The following is a 24,972-nucleotide window of genomic DNA, read 5'->3' as shown; positions in this document are numbered from 1 at the left end:
TAAAATTGTTAAAAATGCTTTGAGGAGAATTAAGGATGGTTAATTAAGGCCTTCTCTACAGTACAGTTTTGCCAGCAAAAGGCAGCTTTTGTTGAGAAAACACTGGAGGTGTAGATGCTACAAAGCTCCTCCCGCTGACAAAATTATCTCGCTTTGCTGACAAAATAAAATCATATTAGATCAACAAATCATCAGTGCAGACACTGCATTTGTTGTATCGTTGTAAACAGCCTCCAACAGGTATCCCACAATGCCCACCATGACTGCTCTGCTCACTGCTTTGAACTACACTGCCCTGTGCCCAGCGATACAGGCATGTATGTGCCTGTCCCATTTCAAAGCCCTAGGGAGTTTTGAAACTGCTTAGCCTGGAGAACTCACATAGCTATTGTCCGGCTGAACACACTGACTCCCAGCAGCAAGTGCACGCCTATCTGAACTGCAGGGGCAGAAGTGGATTTCTGGGGTCTGCAAGGAGAGATTATTGGAGAACTCTAAGGGAAACCTGTTGATTCCATATTATTGTGGAATCCTGTTCTCCCGGACACTAGGGCAGCAGCAGCAGGCAGGGCAGACTGCTGGGGGCAGGGAGAAGAGACTGACATGCTATGTAGAGCCAAGGAAGGTAGTGAGGCTGATTTTGGAGTGGCTCTTTGTCCCTGCAATGACCTTCGCTGAGCTGTGGTGACAGCACAGGGGAGACACCACCTGTGTATGCACCAGCTTTTGGCTCACAATTGGTTCTGGCTGTGTCTGATTTTAGAGACAGCATGCCAACACACTCTCGCCCAACACACACACACACACACACACACACACACACACACACACACACACACACACACACACACACACACGATGTGATAGTGTAATCATCTAATTTAGGGATGTTAAGTTGCAATTAATTAGCTAATCAAGTAGTCAATGGAATTTCCATCAACTACTCGACTAGTCAATGTGGGGGGAAGCGCTCACTACCACGGCTGCAGCTCTGCAGTTTAAATGTAGTAGGAGCCAGGCAGCCCAGCTCCTACTACATTTAAACTGCAGAGCAGCAGCAGAGCTAGCTCCAGGGAGTGGTGCAAGGCAGGACTAAGAGTCAGTGGGCTCTAAAATGCAGAGCGGCAGTGGGGCCACCTCGAGCCGGGACTGAACAGTCCTCATAAACAGTGACTGAACAGTCCAGGACCGCTGTGGTTCTGCCTCCTCTACCCTTCCCCACATGGAGATGATGCTGTGGGAAACCGACTTTGAAGCCAGCTTCCCCCCAGCACCATTTCCTGCTCCCACCCCCTTGCTGCCTCTGACACAGAGGAAGCAAAGGTGAGGGGAAGCGAGTAGTCAACTCGACTATTCCCTTACATGCCTAGTCTACACAATAACTGATGTGCCTAGGCTCATCAGTTAACCTTCACAGTTACATACTCCCACCATTGCTGCCTGTGTGTCAGAGGCAGTGGGGGGAAGGGTGCAGGCAGGAGCCAGTGCTTGCGGGGAGCCAGCTTTTAAGCAGGCTCCCCATACACATTGGCTCTCAGGGAACCACCTGCCCTCCTGTGCTGCTACCTCTGACCCAGAGGCAGCAGTTCAGGGCTGCAGGTGCGTAGCAGCTCCTGCAGAGCTGTCTCTGCAGTGGGTGACGAGGGGGATGTGGCTCCACAGGCACTGGTGCTTGCAGGGAGCCGCCTCCCCCCCTCCTCCCTGCAAGTACACACTTACTGAAATAAACGCTTTTTAACATCTCTAACACACACCAACACAAGAAGCCGTTAAGAGTTCAGCAATATCAGATGATCATATTAACAAGTGCTACTTTGAAGAAGCCATCCTCCCCTGGGCTCCCCTTATAACTTTCTGATCATAACGCACAGGACAATATTGAACATAGTTCAGGATCCAGGATGATAAAGATGGCTGGCTTGCAGGTTACCAGGCTAGCTGAAAAGCAGCTGGTAACCTAGTAGGATGCCCATGGAATGACTGGCTTGAGACACCATCATATCATTCTGTATCTGCTCCCATAAGGCATTGCAGCCCCTCCCAAAGCACCTTGAAGCCTTTTGCACAGTAGGATAGATACCCACAGATGCACTGCTCTCTGCATAGATGCAAGGACAGCTATTAAGGATGTGTTCCACCAACACAAGGAGTATAATGAGAGAGAGCAGCAATTTAATTATCGTGTTGGTTGTACGTCAGCATAATGTACACTGACAAAACTCTGTAGTGTAGACAAGGCCTAATTCAACACTAGCAGCATAAAAACAAGGTCAGCCACAGATTACTTGGCAATCATGATGACTGCTTCACTACACAGTGGGGATAAATAGCTCAGAAAATACAGATACTAACCTGTTCTGTAACTGTTATTCTCCAAGACATGTTGCAAATGTCCACTCCATTCCACACTAGTCCTTCCATCCTCCTACTGCTGCACGACGATAGATAGAGCACGGTTTCCCCCACACCCACTTAGTTTCTTCTTACCAGACAGATTCCAATAGAGAAGGAAAGGAGGGAGAGTTGCAGAATGGACATGTGCAGCATCTCTCAAAGAACGACAGTTAAAGGACAAGTTAGTAACCTTTTTTCCCATGAGTGACTGAACTGCTTTTAAGTCCCCTAAAGTGGAATGGACACATGAAACCTGGAGATGGAATCGGAGTTTACTTAAATAATGACTGAAGGAAGGAAGGAAATATCCTGTTGAGAGATGGCCCAATGAGAAGCAAGAAGCAATGTTCAAATTGCAGCTCTACAAACATCTTATACAGGTATTTAAGCTAGAAATGCTACAAAAGATGCTTGGGATCTCATTGAGGGCACTCTCACTCTGCTTGGTGGCGTTACACTAGTAACACTGTAGCACAAAGTTATGCAGAAGGAAATCTATAACAAGATTCTTTCAGATGAGACTGGATCCTATCCGTGGCCATGACAAACCGTCGTGAGGAGACCGGAAAGATTTGGTCAAGGCCAAGCAAGCAGCTAACACTCTCTTGACATTATAAGTGTAAATCTCTCTTCATCCTTATGACTTAGGAAAGGAAGTTGGTAAGCATGCTACTCGATTAATGGAGAAGTGAGGAACCACTGTGGTGAGAAACTATGTGAGGTCAAGGTACTTATGCTCACATCCAAAAGACTGCATACAGCTGGTCAGATACTAGGGTTCTCAATTCTCCTGATCACTTCACCGAGGTAACTGCCACTAAAAGGCTGTCTTCATTGAAAGACTAAGCAACAGGTGGCCAAAGGGTGGACTCAGTATCGTTGTTAATATCAGGTTTAAGTCACAGAGGGGAGAGAGGGGAGAACAGAATCCTCTCTTGGGGATATAATGTGCCCAGTGCCTTCAAAAAACTGAGTGACATTGGACTGGAGAAAAAGTGAGTGATCATCTGTTGCAGGGCAGAAAGCAGAGATAGCCAGGTGAATCCTGATGGAAAGGCCATGTATACAATATAGTCTAGAACATGCAGTGTGGGCACCCAGAACCAAACTTTTTTTGGTTAAGAACACAAGGAAGAACCATTTTCATTCACTTCAATAAGATGATTTTCTACTATTCGTGGTTAACTTTTGCATATTCTTTGAACACCTGAGGTATTAATCATGGAACATGCAGGCTGTAACATGAAGAGCAACAGAGATGGGATGAAGGAGGAGACCATGGTCCTAGAAGGCCAGTTCTGGTGTTCCTGTCAATGGAGTGCTGGTTGTGAGGCTCAGCAGAGGGAAAAACCAATGCTGACATTGGTTCTGAGGTGCTGAGGATCATGAGCGTGTGAACCAGCTCAACCTTTAACACTACTGGGGATGATTGGAACTGGAGGGTAAGCATTGTAAGCATTCACTGGAGTTTGTCTTTTCAGGCAACAGGAATGCATCCATCAGGTACACAGGACCACAGCCGGCTCTTGAACACTTTCCATTGTGATAAGCTGCAAATAGATATATGTGGGAAAAACACCAAACCTTGCAAAATTACTCACATCATCAGACAGAAGACACTAGAAAAAGCCTCATGAGGACTGGTAAAAGATCTGCTCAGTGTGAAAGTAGAAAGAATTATACTGTAAGAGAAAGATGAATTGTGCTATAATAATTGAATAAGTTGAAGGAATTCTGTTTGTCTTTTAAGAGGAAGAAGAAAAGTATGTTAATGTTGATTGTAGGTATGCAGATCAAGGTGCTAGCCAATTTGGGCCTGAGTTTAACAGGAAAAGGAACATTAGGTGTTAGACAGAAAGCAATTCCAGAATAATCAGGGAGATATAGCCAGGAGATTGCTGTGTGCTTGATGTGGAAATGAAGAATACTTGAGTAGCCTCACACTAATTATGTGAAGTTTTGCCCCCCTTTTAATCCTGTTAATTTTGGCTTTCTTTTGACTGTATAAATCAAGGGGTTTGAACCTTGTATGGCACTCACATTTTCTGGATGCATTTTAGCAGAGCTTTGCTGAAATAAACAGAGCGGTCTGACAAATCTGTGAGTCCTGTCTGACTTTGACATCAGTCTGCCAGACTGTTCTAGACAGTTGGAAGACTATGAGGTATATTGTATTTTTGTTGCAAAACTTCCAAAAGCAATATTGCCTCTTGACACAGAAAACCTGATCTGACCACATAGCATTTCACTGTTTAGTTGTCCATAAAAATTAGTAAACTCCTCCCTAGACAAACGGTTCTCAGCTCTATCACTTTTACATGCAGACCTAATTCTTGGCCAGACAAGACTCCTCAGATGGGCTTCCCACCCTATGAAAGAAGTGTCTGTAACCAGAATCAATGTAGTAGATGGGGGAACTGAAAGGCTCTCCCACACATACATCGATTGGGTCCAACACACAGAACAAGTAAATACATTCCACTAGGATGCCCCAATCAAGCACAAGATAAAATGGTTTGACAAAAGTGAGAGATATTTTGTCTGAAACATCACGAGTGGACGTACAATGATAGCTGGTGAATAGGAATGTTTTGTCTGAAATATCAGGAGGAAAGTACAATGAAAGGGTATCAAACATGCAATGAAATGCATAAGATGATATGCAAGGCATATGAGACAGTCTGTGACAGTCTATAAATGTTGGGATACCTCATCTTAACTCTTTGTGTAGCTTAGGGGGCAGTGGCAAATCCTGCTACTGAATGAGCTGAAGAGTCTGCTGACAACTTAACTGTGCTTCATTTCACGATAAACCTGGCCCAATATTTCTTGCAACCTATAACTCATTCCTTGCCTGGGCTTTTCTGATTTTGCCCCTACATGCTTGTGTGCTTGTGCTATTGCCATGTATACTTCCTTGGCAGCATGGCTCTTCATCCACTGCCTTTATGTATCTCTTGGTTTTCAAAAGCTCCTTGTGTATCCACATTGGTTTCCTACGGCTCTTTCCTTTCCTCTGTTTTGGAATTGCTTGATGTTGAGCCTCTACTATTACATCCTTTAGGAACAGGCAGCCCATTTGACTCCTTTTCTTTCTGGTCTCTCCATGAACCGTTGTCTAGTATTTCTCGGAGTTGGCTGAAATCTGCCTTTTGAAGTCCAATGCCCTTACTTTACTGTTCCCATGTCCTCTTTCCTTTAGGATATCGAATTTCATCAGATCATGATCACTTCCTCCCAGATTTCCAACCACATTTGCGTTTCACAACTAATTCATTCCTGGTGTTATGCTTATAAGCAGGGCTTGCCGAACTGCGGTGAGCCCTGCTCGCCAGCCACGCTGTCCAGTGATCTGCACATGCGCAGATCATTCTGTCCATGCACAGATCACCCGAACCCGGCTCTTCTGGGTTGCAATCTACTCACCACAGGCGAGTAGATTGTATTATTTGTTGAACCCAGCTTATAAGAAGCACACAAGATTTTTCTAGGGGGGAAAAAGGCAATACACCACGTTTACTGAATACAAATACCATAAGAACGGCCATACTGGGTGAGATCAACGGTCCATCTACCCAGATTCCTGTCTGCCAACAGTGGCCAATACCAGATGCTCCAGAGGAAGGGAAAACAACAGGTAATCCTCACATGATCCCTCCCCTGTCACTCTTTTCCAGACAAACAGAGGCTAGGGACACCATTCCTACCCATCCTGCCTAATAGCCATTGATGGACCTAACCTCCATGAATCTATCCTGCTCTTTTCTGAACCCTGTTCAAGTCCTGGTCTTCACCACATCCCCTGGCAAGGAGTTCCACAGGTAGACTGTGCACTGAGTGAAGAAAAACTTCCATTTGTTTTAAGCCTGCTGCCTATTCATTTCATTGGATGACCACTAGTTCTTATACTGTGGGAATAAGTAAATAACCCTTTCATTTTCTTTCTTTTCCCTATTCACTTTTTCCACACCAGTCATGATTTTGTAGACCTCTATGATAATCTCCCTTAGTCTCCTCTTTTCCAAGCTGAAAAGGCCAAGTCTTTTTAATCTCTCTTCATATAGGACCCCTTCTAAACTCCTAATCATTTTGGTTGCCCTTTTCTGAATCTTTTCCAATGCCAATATATCTTTTTTGAGATGAGGTGACCACATCTGTACGCAGTATTCAAGATGAGGGCATACCATGGTTTTACATAGAGGCAGTAAGATATTTTCTGTCTTATTCTCAATCCTTTTTTTTTAAATGATTCCTAACATTCTACTTGCTTTTTCAACTGCCGCTGTACAGTGGATGTTTTCTGAGAACTATCCACTACGACTCTAAGATCTCTCTCGAGTAATTGCAGCCAAATCAGATCCCATCATATAATATGTATAGTTAGGATTATTTTTTGCAATGTGCATTGCCTTACATTTATCAACATTAAATTTCATTTGTCATTTTGTTGCCCAATCACTTAGTTTGGTGAGATCTTTTTGAAGCTCTTCACAATCTGCTTTGGTCTTATTACCACGGCTTGACAAATCACTGAATCCGCCCACCTATGGCGAGTAGATTTCAGCAGATCGCCCCGTTCACCAGTGGTGCGCGCATGCGCAATGCGGGTCTTGCGCATGCGCAGTGTGGGGCTGGTGAGTAGATTTCACCGCCATTTGTCAAGCCCCACTTATTACTATCTTGAGCAGCTGGGTACCATCTGCAAATTTTACCATTTCACTGTTTATCCCTTTCTCTAGATCATTTACAAATAAGTTGAATAGAACTGGTCCCCAGGACATACCCTTCGCAACCCCACTGGTTACCTCTCTCCACTCTGAAAACTGACCATTTATTCCTACACTTTATTTCCTTTTAACCAGTTATCAATCCATGAAAGGATCTTCCTTCTTATGCCTTTACAACTTACTTTACTTAAGAGCCTTCAGTGACAGACCTTGTCAAAGGCTTTCTGGAAATCTAAGTGTACTATATCCACTGGATCCCCCTTGTCCATATGTTTATTGACCTCCTCAAAGAACTCTAGCAGATTAGAAGGGCATAATTTCCCTTTACAGAAACCATGTTGACTTCTCCTCAACAAGTTACGTTCATCTATGTGTCTGACAATTTCATTCTTCACTAGTTTCAACTAATTTGCCTGGTACTGATGTTACACTTACCGATCTATAATTGCCACAATCGCCTATCGAACCCTTTTTAAATATTGGTGTCTCATAAGCTATCTTTCAGTCATTAGCTAGAGAAGTTGATTTAAAGGATAGGTTACAAACCACAATTAATAGTTCTGCAATTTCCCATTGGAGTTCTTTCAGAACTCTTGGGTGAATGCCATTTAGTCCCGGTGACTTGTTACTGTTAACTTTATCAATTTATTCCAAAACTTCCTCTAATGACACCTCAATCTGGGACAATTCCTCAGATTTATCACCTAAAAAAAAGGCTCTGGTTTTGGAATCTCCAATATCCTCAGCCATGAAGATTGAAGCAAAGAATTCATTTAGCTTCTTCACAATGACTATCATCCTCGAGTGCTCCTTGAACATCTTGATCGTCCAAGGGCCCCATTGGTTGTTTAGCCGGCTTCCTGCTTCTGATGTACTTAAACATTTTACTATTACTTCTTGAGTTTTTGGCTAGCTGCTCTTCAAACTCCTTTTTGGCTTTTCTTATTATATTATTACACTTAATATGACAATGTTTATGCTCCTTTCTATTTTCCTCATTAGGATTTTACTTCCACTTTTTTAAAGATGTATTTTTATCTGTCACTGCTTCTTTTACTTGGTTAAGCCATGACGACATTTTTTGGGTTCTCTTAATGTGTTTTTTAATTTGAGGTATACATTTAAGTTGGGCCTCTATTATGGAGTCTTTGAAAAGTTCCCATGCAGCTTGCAGAGATTTTACTTTTGTCACTGTACCTTTTTAATTTCTGTTTAACTTCCTAATTTTTGTGTAGTCCCCCTTTCTAAAATTAAATGCCATAGTGTTGGGCTGCTGAGGTGTTATTCCCACTACAGGGATATTAAATGTTGTTATACTATGGTCACTATTTCCAAGCAGTCCAGTTATATTTACCTCTTGAACCAGATCTTGCACTCCACTTAGGACTAAATCAAGAACAGCTCTCCCCTTGTGGGTTCTAGAGCCACCTGCTCCAAGAAGTAGTCATTTAAGGTATCAAGAAATTTTATCTCTGCATCCTGTCCTGAGGTGACCTGTACCCAGTCAATCCCCAACTATTATAGATTTATTTATTTTGATAGCCTCTCCAATCTCCCTTAGCATTTCATAGTCACTACCACTATCCTGATCAGGTGGTCTATATTATATCCCTGCTACTGTATTCTTATTATTGGAGCATGTAATTACTATCCATAGAAGAGATTCTATGAAACATTTTGGCTCATTTAAGATTTTTACTTCATTTGATTCTACATTTTCTTTCATGTATAGTGCCACTTCCCCACCAGCATGACCTGTTCTGTACTTCCGATATATTTTGTACTCTGGTATGACTGTGATTGTCCTCATTTCACCAAGTTTCCGTGATGCCTATTATATCAATATCCTCCTTTAAAACTAGGCATTCTGGTTCACCCATTTTACTATTTAGACTTTTAGCATGTGTGTATAAGCACTTTAATAATTGGTTACTATTTATCTCTCTGCCGTTTCCTAATGCGTTAGACTCTTTTCCATTTGATTGTGTCTCATCCGAACTGACCCATACTTCCATCCTCTTCTCCTGACTAGAACATACAGCATCTCTATTAACAGACCCTCCCCTAAGAGATGTCTCTCTCCCGTCCACATGCTCTCCGCACCCATCGGCTTTCCCCTCAGCCCATAGTTTAAAAACTGCTCTACAACCTTTTTAACGTTAAGTGCCAGCAGTCTGGTTCCATTTTGGTTTACATGGCACCCATCCTTTCTGTATAGGCTTCCCCTATCCCAAAAGTTTCCCCAGTTTCTAATAAATCTAACCCCTCCTCCCTACACTATCATCTCATCTACCCATTGAGACTCTGAAGCTCTGCCTGGCAACCTGGCCCTGTGTGTGGAACTAGAAGCATTTCAGAAAATGCTACCATACAAGTCCTGGATTTCAATCTCTATCCTAGCAGCCTAAATTTGGCCTCTAGAACCTCTCTCCTACCCTTCCCTATACCATTGGTACCTACATGTACCACAATCACCAACTCCTCCCCAGCACTACACATAAGTCTACCCACATGTCTCAAGACATCTGCAACCTTCACACCAAGCAAACAAGTCACCATACAGTTCTCCCGGTCATCACAAGCCCAGCTATCTATGTTTCTATTGATCAAATCCCCATTACAAACACCTGCCTTTTCCTAATGACTGGAGTTCTCTCCCCTGAAGAGGTATTCTCAGTGCGAAAGGATACCATAACATCCTCTAGAAGGAGGGTCCCAAGTATAGGATCATTTCCCTCTGCTTCCATTGAAGCCAAGCAATTAGGATGTGCTTATCAAGACAGACACACACATATACTGTTCCATCAACTGATGTTATATTTACTAGTTAATGGTTTGTGGCTAACTAGACTGATTATGGATGAAGGAGTGAGGGATATAGTGGTTTAGACCAACCAGTTCTGAAGCAGCAACCACTATAGTTGCTATACTGCTATAGCAAACTAGCCACGCTCAACTGGCCAAATAGCCAGTAGGGCTGGAAGAGACCTCAGGAGGTCATTGAGTCCAGCCCCATGCCCAAAGCAGGACCAATGCCAACTAAATCATCCCAGACATGGCTTTGTCAAGCCAGGACTTAAAAACCTCTAGGGTTGGAGATTCCACCACCAGCCTAGGTAACCATTCCTGTACTTCACCACCCTCCTAGTGAAACAGTTTCTTCCTAATATCCAACCTAGATATCCCCTATTGTAACTTGAGACCATTGCTCCTTGTTCTGCCTCTCTCCATTCTCTTTGAAACTTCCCTTCAGGAAGTTGAAAGTCGCTATCAAATCCCCCCTCATTCTTCTCTTCTGCAGACTAAATTAGACCAAATCCCTCAGCCTCTCCTCATAAGTCATGTGCTCCAGCCCCCTAATCATTTTGGTTGCCCTCCCCTGGACCCTCTCCAATGCATTCACAGCCTTTCTGTAGTGGGGATCCCAGAACCAGACACGACACTCCAGATGTGGCCTCACCAGTGCAGAATAAACGGGAATAATCACTTCTCTAGATCTGCTGGCAATGCTCCTTCTAATGCACCCTAATATGCCATTCGCCTTCTTGGCTACAAGGGCACACTGTTGACTCATATCTAACTTCTCATCCTCAGGAATCGCCAGGTCCTTTTCAGCTGAACTGCTACCTAGTCAGTCGTTCCCCAGCCTGTAACAATGCTTGGGATTCTTCCATCCCAAGTGCAGGACTCTACACTTGTCCTTGTTGAAACTCAGATTTCTTTTGGCCCAATCCTCGAATCTGTCTAGGTCACTCTGGACCCAACATATATACCTCTCCCCCAGCTTAGTGTCATCTGCAAATTTGCTGAGGGTGTAATCCATCCCCTCATCCAAGTCATTAATAAAGATGTTGAACAAAACTAACCTTAGAACCAATCCTTGGAGCACTCTGCTTGAAACCGACCACCAACCTGACAGCAAGCTATTGATCACTAGAGCCCAACAATCTACCCAGCTTTTTATCTACCTTACAGACCATTTATCTAACCCATATTTCTTTAACTTGCTGGCAAGAATATTGTGGGAGACTGTATCAAAACCTTTGCTAAAATCAAGGTATATCACATCCACTGACTTCCCCATGTCCACAGAGCCAGTTACCTCATCATAGAAGCTAATCAGATTGGTCAGGCATGATTTGCCCTTTATGAATCCATGTTGACTATTCCTGATCATTTTTTCCTCTTCCAAGTGCTTCAAAATGGATTCCTTGAGGATCCCCTCCATGATTTTTCCAGAGACTGAGGTAAGGCTGACTGGTTTGTAGTTCTCTGGATTATCCTCCTTCCCTTTTTTAAAGATGGGCACTACCATTGGCGTTTTCCCAATCGTCCAGGATCTCTCTCAATCTCCATGAGTTTTCAAAGTAATGGCCAAAAGCTCTGCAATGACATTTGTCAACTCCCTCAGTACCCTTGGATGCATTAAATCTAGACCCATGGATTTGTGTATGTCTAGATTTTCTAAATAGTTCTTAACCTGTTTTCTCCACCAAGGGCTGCCCACCTCCTTCCCATACTGCGTTGCCTAGTGCAGTAGTCTGAGAACTGACCTCTGTGAAGACAGAGGTAAAAAAGGCAGAGTACTTTAGCTTTTCCCATATCATCCTATCGCGCTTTCGCGTTCCTGATAACTCAAGCAATACATTTATACTCCTCTCTAGTTATCTGTCCAAGTTTCCACTTCTTGTAAGCTTCCTTTTTGTGTTGAAGCTCACCAAGGATTTCCCTGGTAAGCCAATCTGGTCGCCTACCATATTTGCTAAACTTAACCTAAAGACTCTCCACAGGCTTTTCTCCCTCTATATACTGGAGCTCTGAGCAATCATACTGCTATCTTAGATACAGTGCAATTCCCCCTCCTTTTCAAGCCAACTAGCCACTCAACTAGTCAGATAGCCACATACAGCTAGTGGCTAGCGTGTTGCACACCATGGATTTAGACTGATGCTTTAGTTTTGGCAAGACGCCCTCTTGCCAAAGTTTAGTTTTGGCAAGACAAATTATGGCAAAGCAGCTTTTTTCAATAGCAGGTTTTGTTTAATTGGGATTTTTGACAGATGTTTGTTATTTCCCAGGGGACAGGGAGGGCGGGAGAAGGAGGGAAGATTGCTTTTTTGTTTGTGTGCCATGCTAAACTGGTTTTGATTAAGAATACTTGCCCTTCCCCTTAGTGTCCAGGGTTGTCAATGTGCCCTTTTTTGATATGCAATAATTTTTTACACTTTGTTGGTTGTTGTGATGGGATTAGCATTTGGTTTCATGGTGACCTTTACAAATATTTTTTATATATTTTTTGTTTACACACACATAATATAATGGCAACAAAATTTTAAAAGTGGTACATTTTTACTATACTATATAATGCTTTCTTTAAAACTAAAAAAAATAACCATAAAAATTTACATCAGTTTTTACTTTCAAATGGTTTGGCAGAGTATACAACATAAAGCATATTAAGAGTTAATACGTTAAAACTTAAATGCTTAGTGTGTGTGTGCAATATACAATACTACCTTATCCCCCTTTAACCTTTTAAGAAGTTTTGAATGGGTTACAGTTTATACAATTGTTTTAAAGTAGTATATTGGAAAGGAATTTGGGTTTGTGGTTGTAGTTTAGCACGTGTTTGACTTTACCAAAGCTTGAGATATGGTCTCCCACAACATTCTTGCCAGCAAGTTAAGGAAGTACGGATTGGATAAATGGACTAAGGTGGTGTAGCCCTGCAGGGCTCTAGGAGGGACTCCCCGCTCTGGGTCAATGGACAGCCACTCTGCCCCACTACCCACTGCTTAGTCTCTTGCGTGGAATTAGCTGTGGCTTTCGGCTCACGGGCAGTCCACAGTCCTAGATTCAGGGCAGGGCAGCAGTAGCGAATACATAGTTCAGAGCCCAGGCTCTGTTTCAGGGCGGGGTCGTAAGCAAACAGTTCTGAGCCCAAGCCCTTACTCAGAGCAGGGCAGCAAACAAAGAAACAGTTCTCAAGTCCCAGTTATAACAAACCAAGTCGGGCCCCCTTGCTCAGGCAGGGGTCCAGCAGGTTCAGGCTGCTGTTCAGGGACACTGCCACCCAAGAGTAGAGTGGCAGGGGGGACGCCAGCATACCCGCTCCACTGCATCCCAGCCCAGAGCCCTAGTAGCAGCAGAGCAGTGTGCTGCTGGGTCAGCAGAAATCCATACCGCAATGCACAGAGCTGGTTCTGGCCCAGCCAAATGGTGGTCGGCTACCCCATGGCTCTTTCTGCTCTCTCCCTGAGCATGTACCTGGGTGCCGTGTAGGTCCTCTGGGCTCCGTCACTCTGGTACCGCTGGCCAGGTAAACAGTCCTTCCAAGCAATCATCCAGTTGTGGGCCTAGCGGCCCAGGCCAATTCTCATCTTCCCCTGGGTCCAGCGCCTTGTTTGGGTGCACAGGGGAAACTTCTGGCTCCTTCAGTCGCTGGGGCATAACTGGCCCCTCTGGCAGTCTTTTTATATCCCTAGCCGGCCTTTTATATCCCTGGCCCTGCTCCTAGCTTCCAGTCAGGTAGCTTCCTAAAGCCAAGTGCTGCTCACCAAGGCTGTGGGAGGGGCTCCTCCCCTTCTGGATCAGTGGGAGGCCACTCCGCCTCACTACAAGTGGATAGAAAGCTAGCTAGATTGTCCGGTCCAACAGGTAGCAATCAATGGCTCGATGTCAGGTTGGTGGTTGATTTCAAGCAGAGTGCCCCAAGGATTGGTTATAGGGCCAATCCTTTTGTTCAACATCTTTATTAATGACCTGGATGAGTGGATGGATTGCACCCTTAGCAAGACTGTTGATGACACTAAGCTAGGGAGACAGGTAGATACGTTGGAGTGTAGGGATAGAGTCCAGAGCGACCTAGACATATTGGAGGATTGGATTGTGTGTATTAGCTAATTTGTTACCTAATCTTGTTATCTGCTTGAAAAATGCCTCGTCCAATTTCTCTTCTTGATTCGATGGTCAATAATAAACTTCCATTATGACATTGTCACTATTCTCTTCACTTTATATCACCACCCAGATACTCTCAAGTAGGTCTGCCACTCACTTTCTCTTGGACCTTGGAGAGGTGTATACATTCTTTATGTATGGTGCACATGTAGCATGGTATACCAGTCAGAGGATTAGATGATCCTTGACAATCCTTCCAAAATGTCTCATGCTTCCTGCCATGGCCATGTATAACTCCCAGGATGTCATGTTAAGTCATCAGATGAATGGCTCAATTCCCCATGGAAGGCTGACAATCCTTCATTTCCCATTGGGAGCGTTGGACACAATCCTCTCCAGCCTTGAAGATACAGGTCTTCTCCATCCCCAATTCCTCCTCCTCAGATGGTGCTACTACAGTCCTCTCCAGTTTGATTGCTTCCTCAACCATTTATGTCTCCATATACATATTTACGTGGCAGTTCCTGATGTGCATGGATGCTCTTTGGCCGAGCCACCTCCTCCTGTGGCTCCTTCCACCTGCTGCCTCAGAACACCTCCCGTGCTGCATGGTATTAACAGGCTGGCTTTCTACGACACTGTAACAAGGCAGTCTCACCATAGTGGTGCCTCCTGCTGGTTGTTTTGGGAATTTGCTCTTCCTGCAGTGTGCCTTTGCCAGTGAGGACTCATTCACTGTTATTCACTCAGTTTCCACCATCCTACAGTCAAACCCACATCACTCCCTGTCATAACCAGCAGACTTCTCATTGTTCTTGCAGATTCAGACTAACAAGGCTAACCCTCTGATTCTTATAACCAGGAGAGTTGACCAGCAACCTAGAGCCTAAGAGATTAACTATGTCTCTTGTCCCTAGCCAGGTACCTGGTCAGCCAATAGTAATGCAGGTAGGGATTTCAAACTGGGACAAAGGAATTTTTATCTTTTCCCTACTTTGTCTGGTGCAAAGCGGTTTCTCCCAAGTAACAGGGAGATGGGAAAACCCATCCTCTCTCCCAGAAAAGTCTTCTCACAATGCGTAAGCTGGGAAAAGTTTAGTTAGTCCATCAGATTGTACAGGCAGTCCCCAAGTTACGCAGATCTGACTTATGTCGGATCCGCAGTTACGAACGAGGATTTCTCGCCCCGGAGAACTAGAGCAGCGGGACGCCTGGTCCCGCCACCCGCCTTCTCCGGGGCGAGAAAAGCTGCTCCCCGTCTACCTGGTCTGCTGGCTCCGCCAGCAGACCAGGGAGACGGGAGCAAAGCAGCGGAGCACCGGGGGCCGGACCCGCGGCCGCTTCCAGATCAGCTGGAAGCAGCGCGGGTCCGGCCGTGGGTGCTCCGCCGCTTTGTTCAGCGTCTCCCTGGTCTGCAGACCAGGGAGACGCTGAGCAGAGCGGCGGCGGACCCGGGCCGGACCCGCAGCACTTTCAGCTGATCTGGAAGCCACAGGTCCATCCGGGTCCTCCGCAGCTTTGCTCCACGTCTCCCTGGTCTGCTGGGGGGGGGGGGGGGGGGGAAACGCAGCTAGTGCCCTCCCAGCAGACCAGGGAGACGTGGAGCAAAGCCGGGGGCCTGTGGTAGAGCAGGTGGGGCACTGCCGGTTGGTCCCGCAGCACCGCTCCTTGGCGCTACTGGACCAACCCGGCAGCACCCCAGCTGCTCTGCCCCAGGCGTCCTGATTCAGCTGCTGATCAGTTTCAGCAGTGGCTGAATCAGGATGCCTGGGGCAGAGCAGCTGGGGTGCTGCTGGGTTGGTCCAGTAGCTCCGAGGAGCAGCCGCGCTACTGGACCAAGCCAGCAGCACCCGAGCTGCTCTGCCACAGGCATCCCAAAGTCAGCCGCTGCTGAAACTGACCAGCGGCTGACTACAGGAAGCCCGAGGCAGAGTTGCTCTGCCCTGGGCTTCCTGGAATCAGCTGCTGATCAGTTTCAGCAGCAGCTGACTTGGGGACGCCTGGTGTTCTTACCTTGAATCTGTAAGTGGAACTGGTGTCCAGATTCAGCGGCTGTTGAAACTGATCAGTTTCAGCAGCGGCTGATGCCAGTTCCGACTTACATACAGATTCTACTTAAGAACAAACCTACAGTCCCTATCTTGTACGTAACCCGGGGACTGCCTGTACTTGTTTTCTGGTTTGGGAATGTGGAAATTATGTCTGTGCTATTAAAAGTGGTTTTTCTCTCTTTTGTAACTAAGTTTTGAGCTCATGGGGGGGAGGGTCTCCCCTCCCCATGAGTATATTAACTGGTGGCTCTTTTTCATCTATTTACTATGCTTGCAACTTATGCATTTGTTTTGATAATAAAAGTTTTTTTCTTCTAATTAACCTGGTATTGGTTCATTTTGGTGTCCTAGTTTTACCTGTAAGGTCTGGCCATCTGAGGAGTCAGCTACCACAGACTGCAGCTTGTTCTTCTCTTCTTCATGCTCTTTGGGGAAAAAGAACTTGAGGTACCCCTGAGGTTTTAGGGAGGAGGTTTCCCAAGTGATCTCTTCCCTGGTTTGCTTGGAATACTTGGCTGGTGGCAGCAGATACTCCCCAAAATCTGGATATTAGGACTTTGCGGAGAAGATTTTGTACCAAAGCCTGTAGAGACCAGGTTTTGGGATGTTTTGCGAGCCCCCACTTCTGCCTTTGTCGTGCCAGAGTGGGGAACACCTTGACACTCCCAGACTGCAGCGTCTGCTTCTAGGCACTGTCCTCCAGATGTGCTCACTCTACTAGTTCTCCCCTCCTTCCAGGGGCCAGCAGCATCTGGTTCCATCACCCGCATCAGTGGCTCACTGCAGTTCTCAATCTAGCCCCTTCCTCCAAGGGCAAGCTGCAATCTGGCTTAGCCACTCTCCACTGGCAAGCAGGGGAGAAAGGAGGAATGGGGAAGGGCCAAGGCCCACCCACTACTTTGGACCACGACCCAGTCACCCTCTAATGACAGCCACTTACTGGCCTCCATCAACTCTCCCCTACTGCCTGCTTCCCTGGCTGCAGCCCTAACACCTTCTCTGCTCTTTGTGTCAGGGCCCCAGTCCGGCAGTCATCAGCCTAGAGCTCTTAGCCTCTGCTGACCATGCCCAGCACTGCTGTATCTTAGGTTCTTTTGCAAGAGCTAGTTATTATTTCTTTGCCTTCTGGAGACAAACTGAGCTCCTCTCTATCCTGCAGCCTTCTTATAGGAACCAGCCTGGCCCTGATTGGTTGCTTTCAAGCCTCCACTTGACAGGCTCTCAAACCCTTGCCTGGGGCCCTGTGCAATCTCTCCAATATGCTTTTAACCACTTCCACTCCAGACTGGGGCAAATGCCATACTACAGATGGAAAAATAAAGGCTACTGTGTCTCTGCAAATCTACACCATCACCTGGGTAGAAGCAACCATGGTCAGGGTTCTCTATCTGAATGTAGGTGGAGGATCCTGGAAAAGTGTTAGTATCCATGGTATGGCCTTGCCAAACCAGGGAGATTTTATTCTCTCCCTCCTATAAGCCTCCTCTGTATAATTTAACTCAAGAAACTCTTAGTAGAATCCTCAACCTCAAATGTACTGCTTTCTTCCCAATAGAAAAAGAAACTCAACATGAGGCTGTGAAAAAGAAATGATTATGAAAGGAATAAAGATGTGTGGAGACATGCCTGTTCTCTATGAATATATCAAACAAAGAGGCGTTTAAGTTAAGTTCTATTGTGGACACAAGAACAAATGGATATAAACTGACCATCAACAAGTTTAAGGCTTGAAATTAGACAAAAGTCTCTAACCTTCAGAAGAGAAGTTCTCACCCAAGAGGAGTAGTGAGAGCAAAGAAAACCGGACTATTTCAAGACTGAGCTTGACAGCTTTATGGAGGAGATGGTATGAGGGACTGCCAATTTTGGCATGTGGCCCACCGACAACTACCAGTACCAAAAATCTCCAACTGCTGGAGATAGGACATTGGATGGGGAAGTTTCTGAGTTATTACAGATAATTCTCTCTCGAGTATCTTCCTGTTGGGTCCTGCTCACATGCTCAGCGTCCAACTGACTGCCATATCTGTCATTAGAAAGGAATTTTCCCCAGTTCAGATTGGATGAGACCTTGGGAAGGGTGTCTCCTCCTCTGCAGTATGGGCATGGATCACTTGCAGGATTAAACTGGTGTAAATGGTGAATTCTCTAACTTTGTCTTTAAACCATGATTTCAGGACTTCAGTAACTCAGTCAGAGGTAGGGGTGAGGTTCTCCTGCACATTGCAAGTCACAGGCCAGACTGGGGATTATAATGATGGTCCCTTCTGACCTTAAAGTCTCTGAATCTGAGAACCCCACAGGAATCCCCTCCTTTACGTACTTAGCACTAAGCCAGGGTGGGCAATAATTTTTGACCAGGGGCCACTTCAGAAATTTCTGAAGTGGTACCAAGCTGCCCTGAAAGGGGCGGGGCCTCAGGCAGAAGGGGTGAGGCCAGGAAACTTCTGTGCTCCCCGCACCCCCCCCCCTTACTCTCCCTAACCCTGATTGATCTGGAGATGGGGGAGTGTGCAAAGTCTTTGCCCTGCCCCTCCAGAAATAACTGCAAGCTGATCTGAATATCTGAGCAGCAGCTGGCAGTTGACTAAGTGCTGAGCCCCTTGCAGGGCAGGAGGAGACTGCATGCTCCCTCCGCCCCCAAGCCCTGATTGGCCTGGGGGCAGAGGAAACAGCAGGACCTCTGTGGGCTGAATTAACTCGCTTGGTGTGCTGAATTCAGCCCGCAGAGGCCTTTTGCCCACCCCTGCACTAAACACTAAGTCCTAAAAATTCTTGAGCATCTGTCGGCATCAATGTATTCTATATTTTCAAGACTGTTTGACAGCAGAATCCTGGAATAATGGAGGGAAAGGGTAGTTAGGAAAGAAGGAAATCAAAACCTGCAGACATTACCTTAGCATTGATGACAGTATCAGCATACACAAGAGAGGGAGACAGAAAAAAGGCATGTTATGCAGTAGTATCAAGTCCTGGATCATCTCTGCACTTTGATACCACAGCAGCACAATATGCCCCTTAGATAGAGGAAGTTTTGAGAATTACACAAAAACTATTTCTCTGTATTAGACACAAATTAGACAGAGCAGAACTACTACATTAAATACACTTACCACTGGATGGACAGGGGGATTGTTCAGACGTCCTCTCCTCTTCTTGCTCCAGATTACTAATCCTTAATGTTTTTTTAACTATATCTGCTGCCTTCTCTAAGGGCATCAGAGGTGACTCCTGTGGTGTTGCTGACAGCTCATCCTCTCTTCCTAAAGTAGCTGGAGAAGGCTGCTGATCCTTCTGGATTTGCTTCAATTCTACGTCACTTTCAGCTTGACTCCTGTTCTCTTGAGTACTAGGACATTTTTTGGCACATGAAGCCAAGCGTGGGGCAGCATTTACCTTTACCTGGGGCCACGAGCCATCCTGTTGTTGCAATGACTCTCCCAGAAAAGGCTGACGGGGAACATCACTGAGCTTTGGCACATCATCTGGAGCAGCCTTCAGTGACAGATCCATCGTGCTTATAACTTCAGCAACCACAGTAGAATCCTTCACGGTATCTTTTTTCCTGATCTCTGGATCCATCTGTACCAACCCCTGGCTTGGGTCACATTGTTTTTCTGAATTTTTTTCAAAAATCTCACTGGATTCTACTCCCATCACTTCCTGGTCTTCATGCCTTTCTCCTCCTTGAACCTCACAGAGAGTCTCAGGGACTGCTTCATACTCAGACTTTTCTCCTGACAGGTTTTCCTTGACCTCAGTCAGTGCTTCTTGGCCCAACAAGCATGATGAAGTCTCAAACTGAACAGACAGAGTTGCAGATATCTGGCTTCCAGAATCACCTGTAAGATCAATGCAAGCCATCTGTACTACAGAGCCTTCTGCTGCTGCACCTTCAGCAACAGGACAAATGGTAGGTTCTCTGGAAGCACGCACAGCCTCCCAGTTTGGCTTCTCACTGTTCTCACTGAGCAGGGCCTGGCTGTCCTCACTTAGCCTCAGTTGCATGTTGTAACTTTCTGTAGAACAGGGTTTCAGCTCTACAGCTTGTAGTGTAGAATCCATCTCAGTCTGCGTGTTTTCACTGTCATGGTTGGTTTTCAGAGAGCTTGTGTTGTCTTCTATCTTTGTGGGCTGGCTGCATCCACTTTCAGAGAATAATAGCTTACAGGACAATACAGGATCTCTTGTGGGGATCTGTGGCTGAGCTGCTGTGGTTTCAGAGACATCTGCTGGCACACATGATCCCAATAAAAATCCCCCTTTCTCTTCTCTACTAGGCCTCTCCTCCAGACTTGGAGTTGGAATGAAGATATCCTAAAAAGGATGAAAAGAGTTCTTAATTTTTCTTTTCTGTGGTTTCCATTGTTCTAACCACCCTACATATCTGGTCTCTATTCCATCCATCAGGCACCCAAAGAGCAAATAAGCAGCCTTATCTTTTAGTACAGGGCCTGGATTCAGGGACATGAATAATAGTCTCCCTAAAACTTGAGTTTCTATATGAATTTTCTACTTACCTGAACAGTAATTTTCCTCCTGCTATGAAGAGGAGTGACCATCATTCACTATCGTCTCAAAAGAGATAGCTATATAGTCAGACATGCAACCCTTGATAGCTCTTGATCTCACATGCCTACCCCTTTTTCCCCCCCAGCATATGCACAGGGAAGGAAGAAAGGTCACTATATACAGCCAACTGGGCACTAGGAAGTTATGCAATGTGCTCTATTAGGTTTTTCTTTTGCACCAATAAGCCACAATATCAGAGCAACAAAGTCACCTTTTTACTCAGGAAGAGGGTTTACTAACTCAGTGTGTGTCCTGGTTAAATTATCCCAACAGAACCTTAAACCCTTCCCCCAACCTGCTCTTAGATAAATAAAATAAACTTCATTAAGCCATAAAAAGCCCCAGGGAATCTGCTATTTTAAAAGGGTAGTTCATTTCCAGTAGCAAAAAGTGCAAGGGAAAGACCAAAATTGTAGAAATCAGGAAATTGTTAAAGGAAAACTGCACTGAGTAGTTATATCCCTTAAAAGATTAAATTTTAAATGCAATACTACAAAATACCAGTGCTTCACTCTCTGCATAATCAAGATCAGTGCTATAGCCTCCCACAGCTTCCATTTTACTGATATATTCCAGCAGAGGCCCATCCCAGGGAAGCACATCAAGATATACAACTCAGAATCAGAGGCCAGGTCTACAGTAGAAATATAGGTCGAATTTAGATGCATAAGGTCGATTTTCTAAATAATGACTAGTCCATGATACCAAGCCTCTTCTGTCAACTTTCAAGAGCTGCTGAAGTATACTCCTGCTTTTCATGAGTAATGCAAAATTTGACCTTGCATTATTGAATTCACAGTAGAGTAGATCCAGCGCTGAAAAAGTTGATGTTATTGGCCTCCTAGAGAAATCCCACAGTGCCCCGCTCTGACTGTTCTGGCCAGAACTCGTGTCTCTCCTGCTCTCCACGTGAACAGGAAAAGCCCCAGGAAAGTCTGAATTTCATTTCCTGTGTGGCCAGCATTGTGAGCACACCTCAGAGCAGGCAGAACACCTGAGCAGCTCACATGACCATGAATTCCATGAGTTCAAGTTCTATGAGATCCAATTCCCAGGTGGCGCAAAAGAGCACCAGCATGGAGTGTGAAGGAGATCTTGGACCTCATCAAGGCGCAGGGAGAGGAATCATTCTCTCTCAGCTCCACAACAGCAAAAAGAAATGCTGATATCTATGCGAAGATCGCAAAGTGCATGGTGAGAAAGAATACACCACGGATGTCTGATGTATCCTAAAGGGGGGGACCCTCTCAGCTTCTCAAGCCACACCATGGAATCCTCCCAAGACACTCAAGGCAGCAGCATAGAAGGCAGCATCATGGAGGAAGGGGAGGACAACAATGTGGAGAATGGCCAGCTGGTGAGCAGCAAGAGCCAAGAACTTTTTATAATCTTGGAGGCAATCCCCTCCCTTCCAGGACATCTCAGTAACTTCTGGTGAGTTAATTATTTTTCTTGCTACAAGTGGGTTAAGGCAATTGGGACTCACGTGTGGCATACTTCGTCTCTACAGAGGAGGGAAGCCGCATGAGACGCTATCCTGCCCCCACTGCCTGCAGGATCGTGCTGTGGCAGGCCCCTTACCATGCCTGCCTCCAAATCATGAGTGTCCAGATGTTCCTCTGAGAACTCTGTTGTATACCTGCTATACAGTGGCCACTTTAAAGCATAACTTTGGCCTTGCACAAAACATATCTCCATTGTAGAGAGAGACCCCTTCACTGTATGGTAACAGATTAGGTTTTAGGCTTGACGATGTATCTCCTGCAATGTGTGCCCTTGTAACTTTTTGTTACAGCAGGAAGCTTGCTGTGTATTCCCCCTGGCTCCAGCAGTTGTCCAGATCTCATAAATTTGCAGGCAAAAACAAACAAGGGAAAGCATGTTTAAGGAGCAAATGGAGTGGAGGAATACGCTACTGGAGGAGATGCAAGCAGAGTGGCAGGAGAGGAGAGTGTTCAGGGAACTGGAAGAAAAGCACCAGGAGAATTTCTTTTCGGCCCTAATGGCTGTAATGGAGGGTTTGGTGGTGTGCCAAGAAAGGATCCTCTGACCCTGTGAAGAACAACTTTTCCTCCTGGCCCAACTCCATAGTCTCTGTAGCCTCACATTCAACCTCCAGGACCATGGGAGGCAAAAGGCCATCCTTCTCACATTTCTCATCCTCCCCCCCCCACCCTTCGGGTCCCACCATGGACTCCTTTTCTGTCCCTGCTGTCCCTAAATAAAAAGCACATTTCTGAACAACAGTCTCTTTATTGCTTGTATTGCAGGGCTGGGGTGGGGGATTACAGGCAAACACTCTAAATGTAGAGATACCTCATTGAGAGTAAAGTGCATGACTCTTAAAACTAGCCATTCAGAACATTTTCTTTCAAAGCCTCTATTTGCACTGCCCCCCCACCCCACCCCCCATGCTCTCCTTATTATCCTGATTTTTGGATGCACAAAATCGTTGGGTAGGCACTCTGCGTCAGCCCCCCATCTGCCAAATAACTTTCCCTCTTCCTCTCACAAATATTATGGAGCACACAGCAGGTTGCCACCACAAAGGGAATGTTGCGTTCATTGAGGTCTAACCTAGTCAGTAGACTCCCAAACCTTCCCTTTAAACTCCCAAAAGGGTATACAACACATGCTCAGCCTGTAGCTGAACTGCTCCTTATTGCTATCCAGGCTGTCCATGTATGGCTTCACGAGCCAGGGGAGTAAGGGGTAAGCTGGGTCACTTAGGATCACTACTGGCATTTCCACCTCTCCGATTCTAGTTTTCCAGTCTAGGGAAAAAGTTCTAGCTTGCAGCTTTCTGAAGAAGTACGCGTTCCTAAAGATGCGAGTGTCATGCACCTTTCCCCATCCTGATGCTGGTGAAACGGCCCTTATGAGCCACCAGCACCTGCACCACCACTGAGAAGTACCCGTTCCCATTTACGCATGCTTTGGCAAGGTAGTCTGGCGCCAAGATGGAGATGTGCGATGCGTATATTGCCCCACCGCAGATAGGGAACCGCATCACAACAAAGCCCTCCACTGTGGCATCCATGCTTCCCAGAGTCACTATCTTCCGTAGCAGAAACATATTGATTGCTTTCGTTACTTACATAACAGCCGCCCATGTAGGTTTCCCCACTCCAAATTGATTCCCAAATGACCAGTAGCCCTCTGTCCATGTCAGTTCTAAATCTCTCCCCTTCAGGGGCAGTCTCATAGACTCATAGACTTTAAGATCAGAAGGGACCATTATGATCATCTAGTCTGACCCCCTGCACAGTGCAGGCCACAGAATCTCACCCACCCCTCTTAGAATAATCCTCTCACCTATACCTCCGATACTGAAGCCTTCAAATACTTTGAAGGTCCCAAGATGCAGAGTGTCCTCCAGCTGTGATCTGCGCCCCATGCTACAGAGGAAGACGAAAAACCTCCTGGGTCTCTGCCAATCTACCCTGGAGGAAAATTCCTTCCCGACCCCAAATATGGCAATCAGCTAAACCCGGAGCATGTGGGCAAGACCCACCAGCCAGACACCCAGAAATTCTCTATAGTAACTCCTATCATCCCTCCATTGACATATTTCCCACTGAAAATGAATGGTCAATTAGTTACCAAGATCATATTCTCTCATCAACCCATCCCCTTATCATAGAACTGGAAGAGATCTCAGAAGGTCATCAAGTCCATCCCCCTGCTCTAGGCAGGACCAATCCCATCTAAATCAACCCGGCCAGGGCTTTGTCAAGCCGAGACTTAAACACCTCTAGGGATGGAGACTCCACTACTTCCCTAGGTAACCCATTCCAGTGCTTCACCACCCTCCTAGTGAAATAGTTTTTCCTAATATCCAACCTGGACCTCTCCCACCACAACTTGAGACCATTGCTCCTTGTTTTGCCGTCTGTCACTACGGAGAACAGCCTTTCTCCATCCTCTTTGGAACCTCCCTTCAAGAAGTTGAAGGCTGCTATCAAATCCCCCCTCACTCTTCGCTTCTGCACACTAAACAGACCCAACTCCCTCAGCCTCTCAACATAAGTCATAAGCTCCAGCCCCCTAATCATTTTGGTGGCCCTCCGCTGGACCCTCTCCAATGCGTCCGCATCTTTTTTGTAGCGGGGGGTCCAGAACTGGACACAATACTCCAGATGTGACCTTACCAACGCCGAATAAAGGGGAATAATGACATCTCTTGATCTGCTGGCAATGCTCCTCTTAATGCAACCTAATATGCCATTAGCCTTCTTGGCCACAAGGGCACACTGTTGACTCATATCTAGCTTCTCATCTACTGTAACCCCCAGGTCCTTTTCTGCAGAACTACTACTTAACTGGTT

At 45.7% G+C, this 24,972-nt stretch overlaps 2 protein-coding genes across 5 annotated transcripts in view; both read right to left on the bottom strand.

Annotated features, from left to right (window-relative positions):
• Positions 1-24,972, bottom strand: part of LOC102458593 (ras GTPase-activating-like protein IQGAP1) — a 564,033-nt gene that overhangs the window by 337,552 nt on the left and 201,509 nt on the right. The window lies entirely within an intron of this gene.
• The window catches only part of TP53BP1 (tumor protein p53 binding protein 1), a 99,972-nt gene that overhangs the window by 33,229 nt on the left and 41,771 nt on the right, over positions 1-24,972 (bottom strand). For all 4 annotated transcript variants that reach the window (XM_075916957.1, XM_075916958.1, XM_075916959.1 and 1 more), the window contains one exon: positions 19,186-20,389. In XM_075916957.1, coding sequence (XP_075773072.1) covers positions 19,186-20,389 — 1,204 coding nt within the window. The remainder of the gene's footprint in view (positions 1-19,185; positions 20,390-24,972) is intronic.

This window comes from Pelodiscus sinensis, unplaced genomic scaffold (assembly GCF_049634645.1).
Source record: "Pelodiscus sinensis isolate JC-2024 unplaced genomic scaffold, ASM4963464v1 ctg56, whole genome shotgun sequence".
In the NCBI taxonomy this organism is placed as follows: domain Eukaryota; kingdom Metazoa; phylum Chordata; order Testudines; family Trionychidae; genus Pelodiscus; species Pelodiscus sinensis.
The sequence above is the reverse complement of the archived record's forward strand: the minus strand, read 5'-3'. Positions and strand labels throughout refer to the sequence as shown.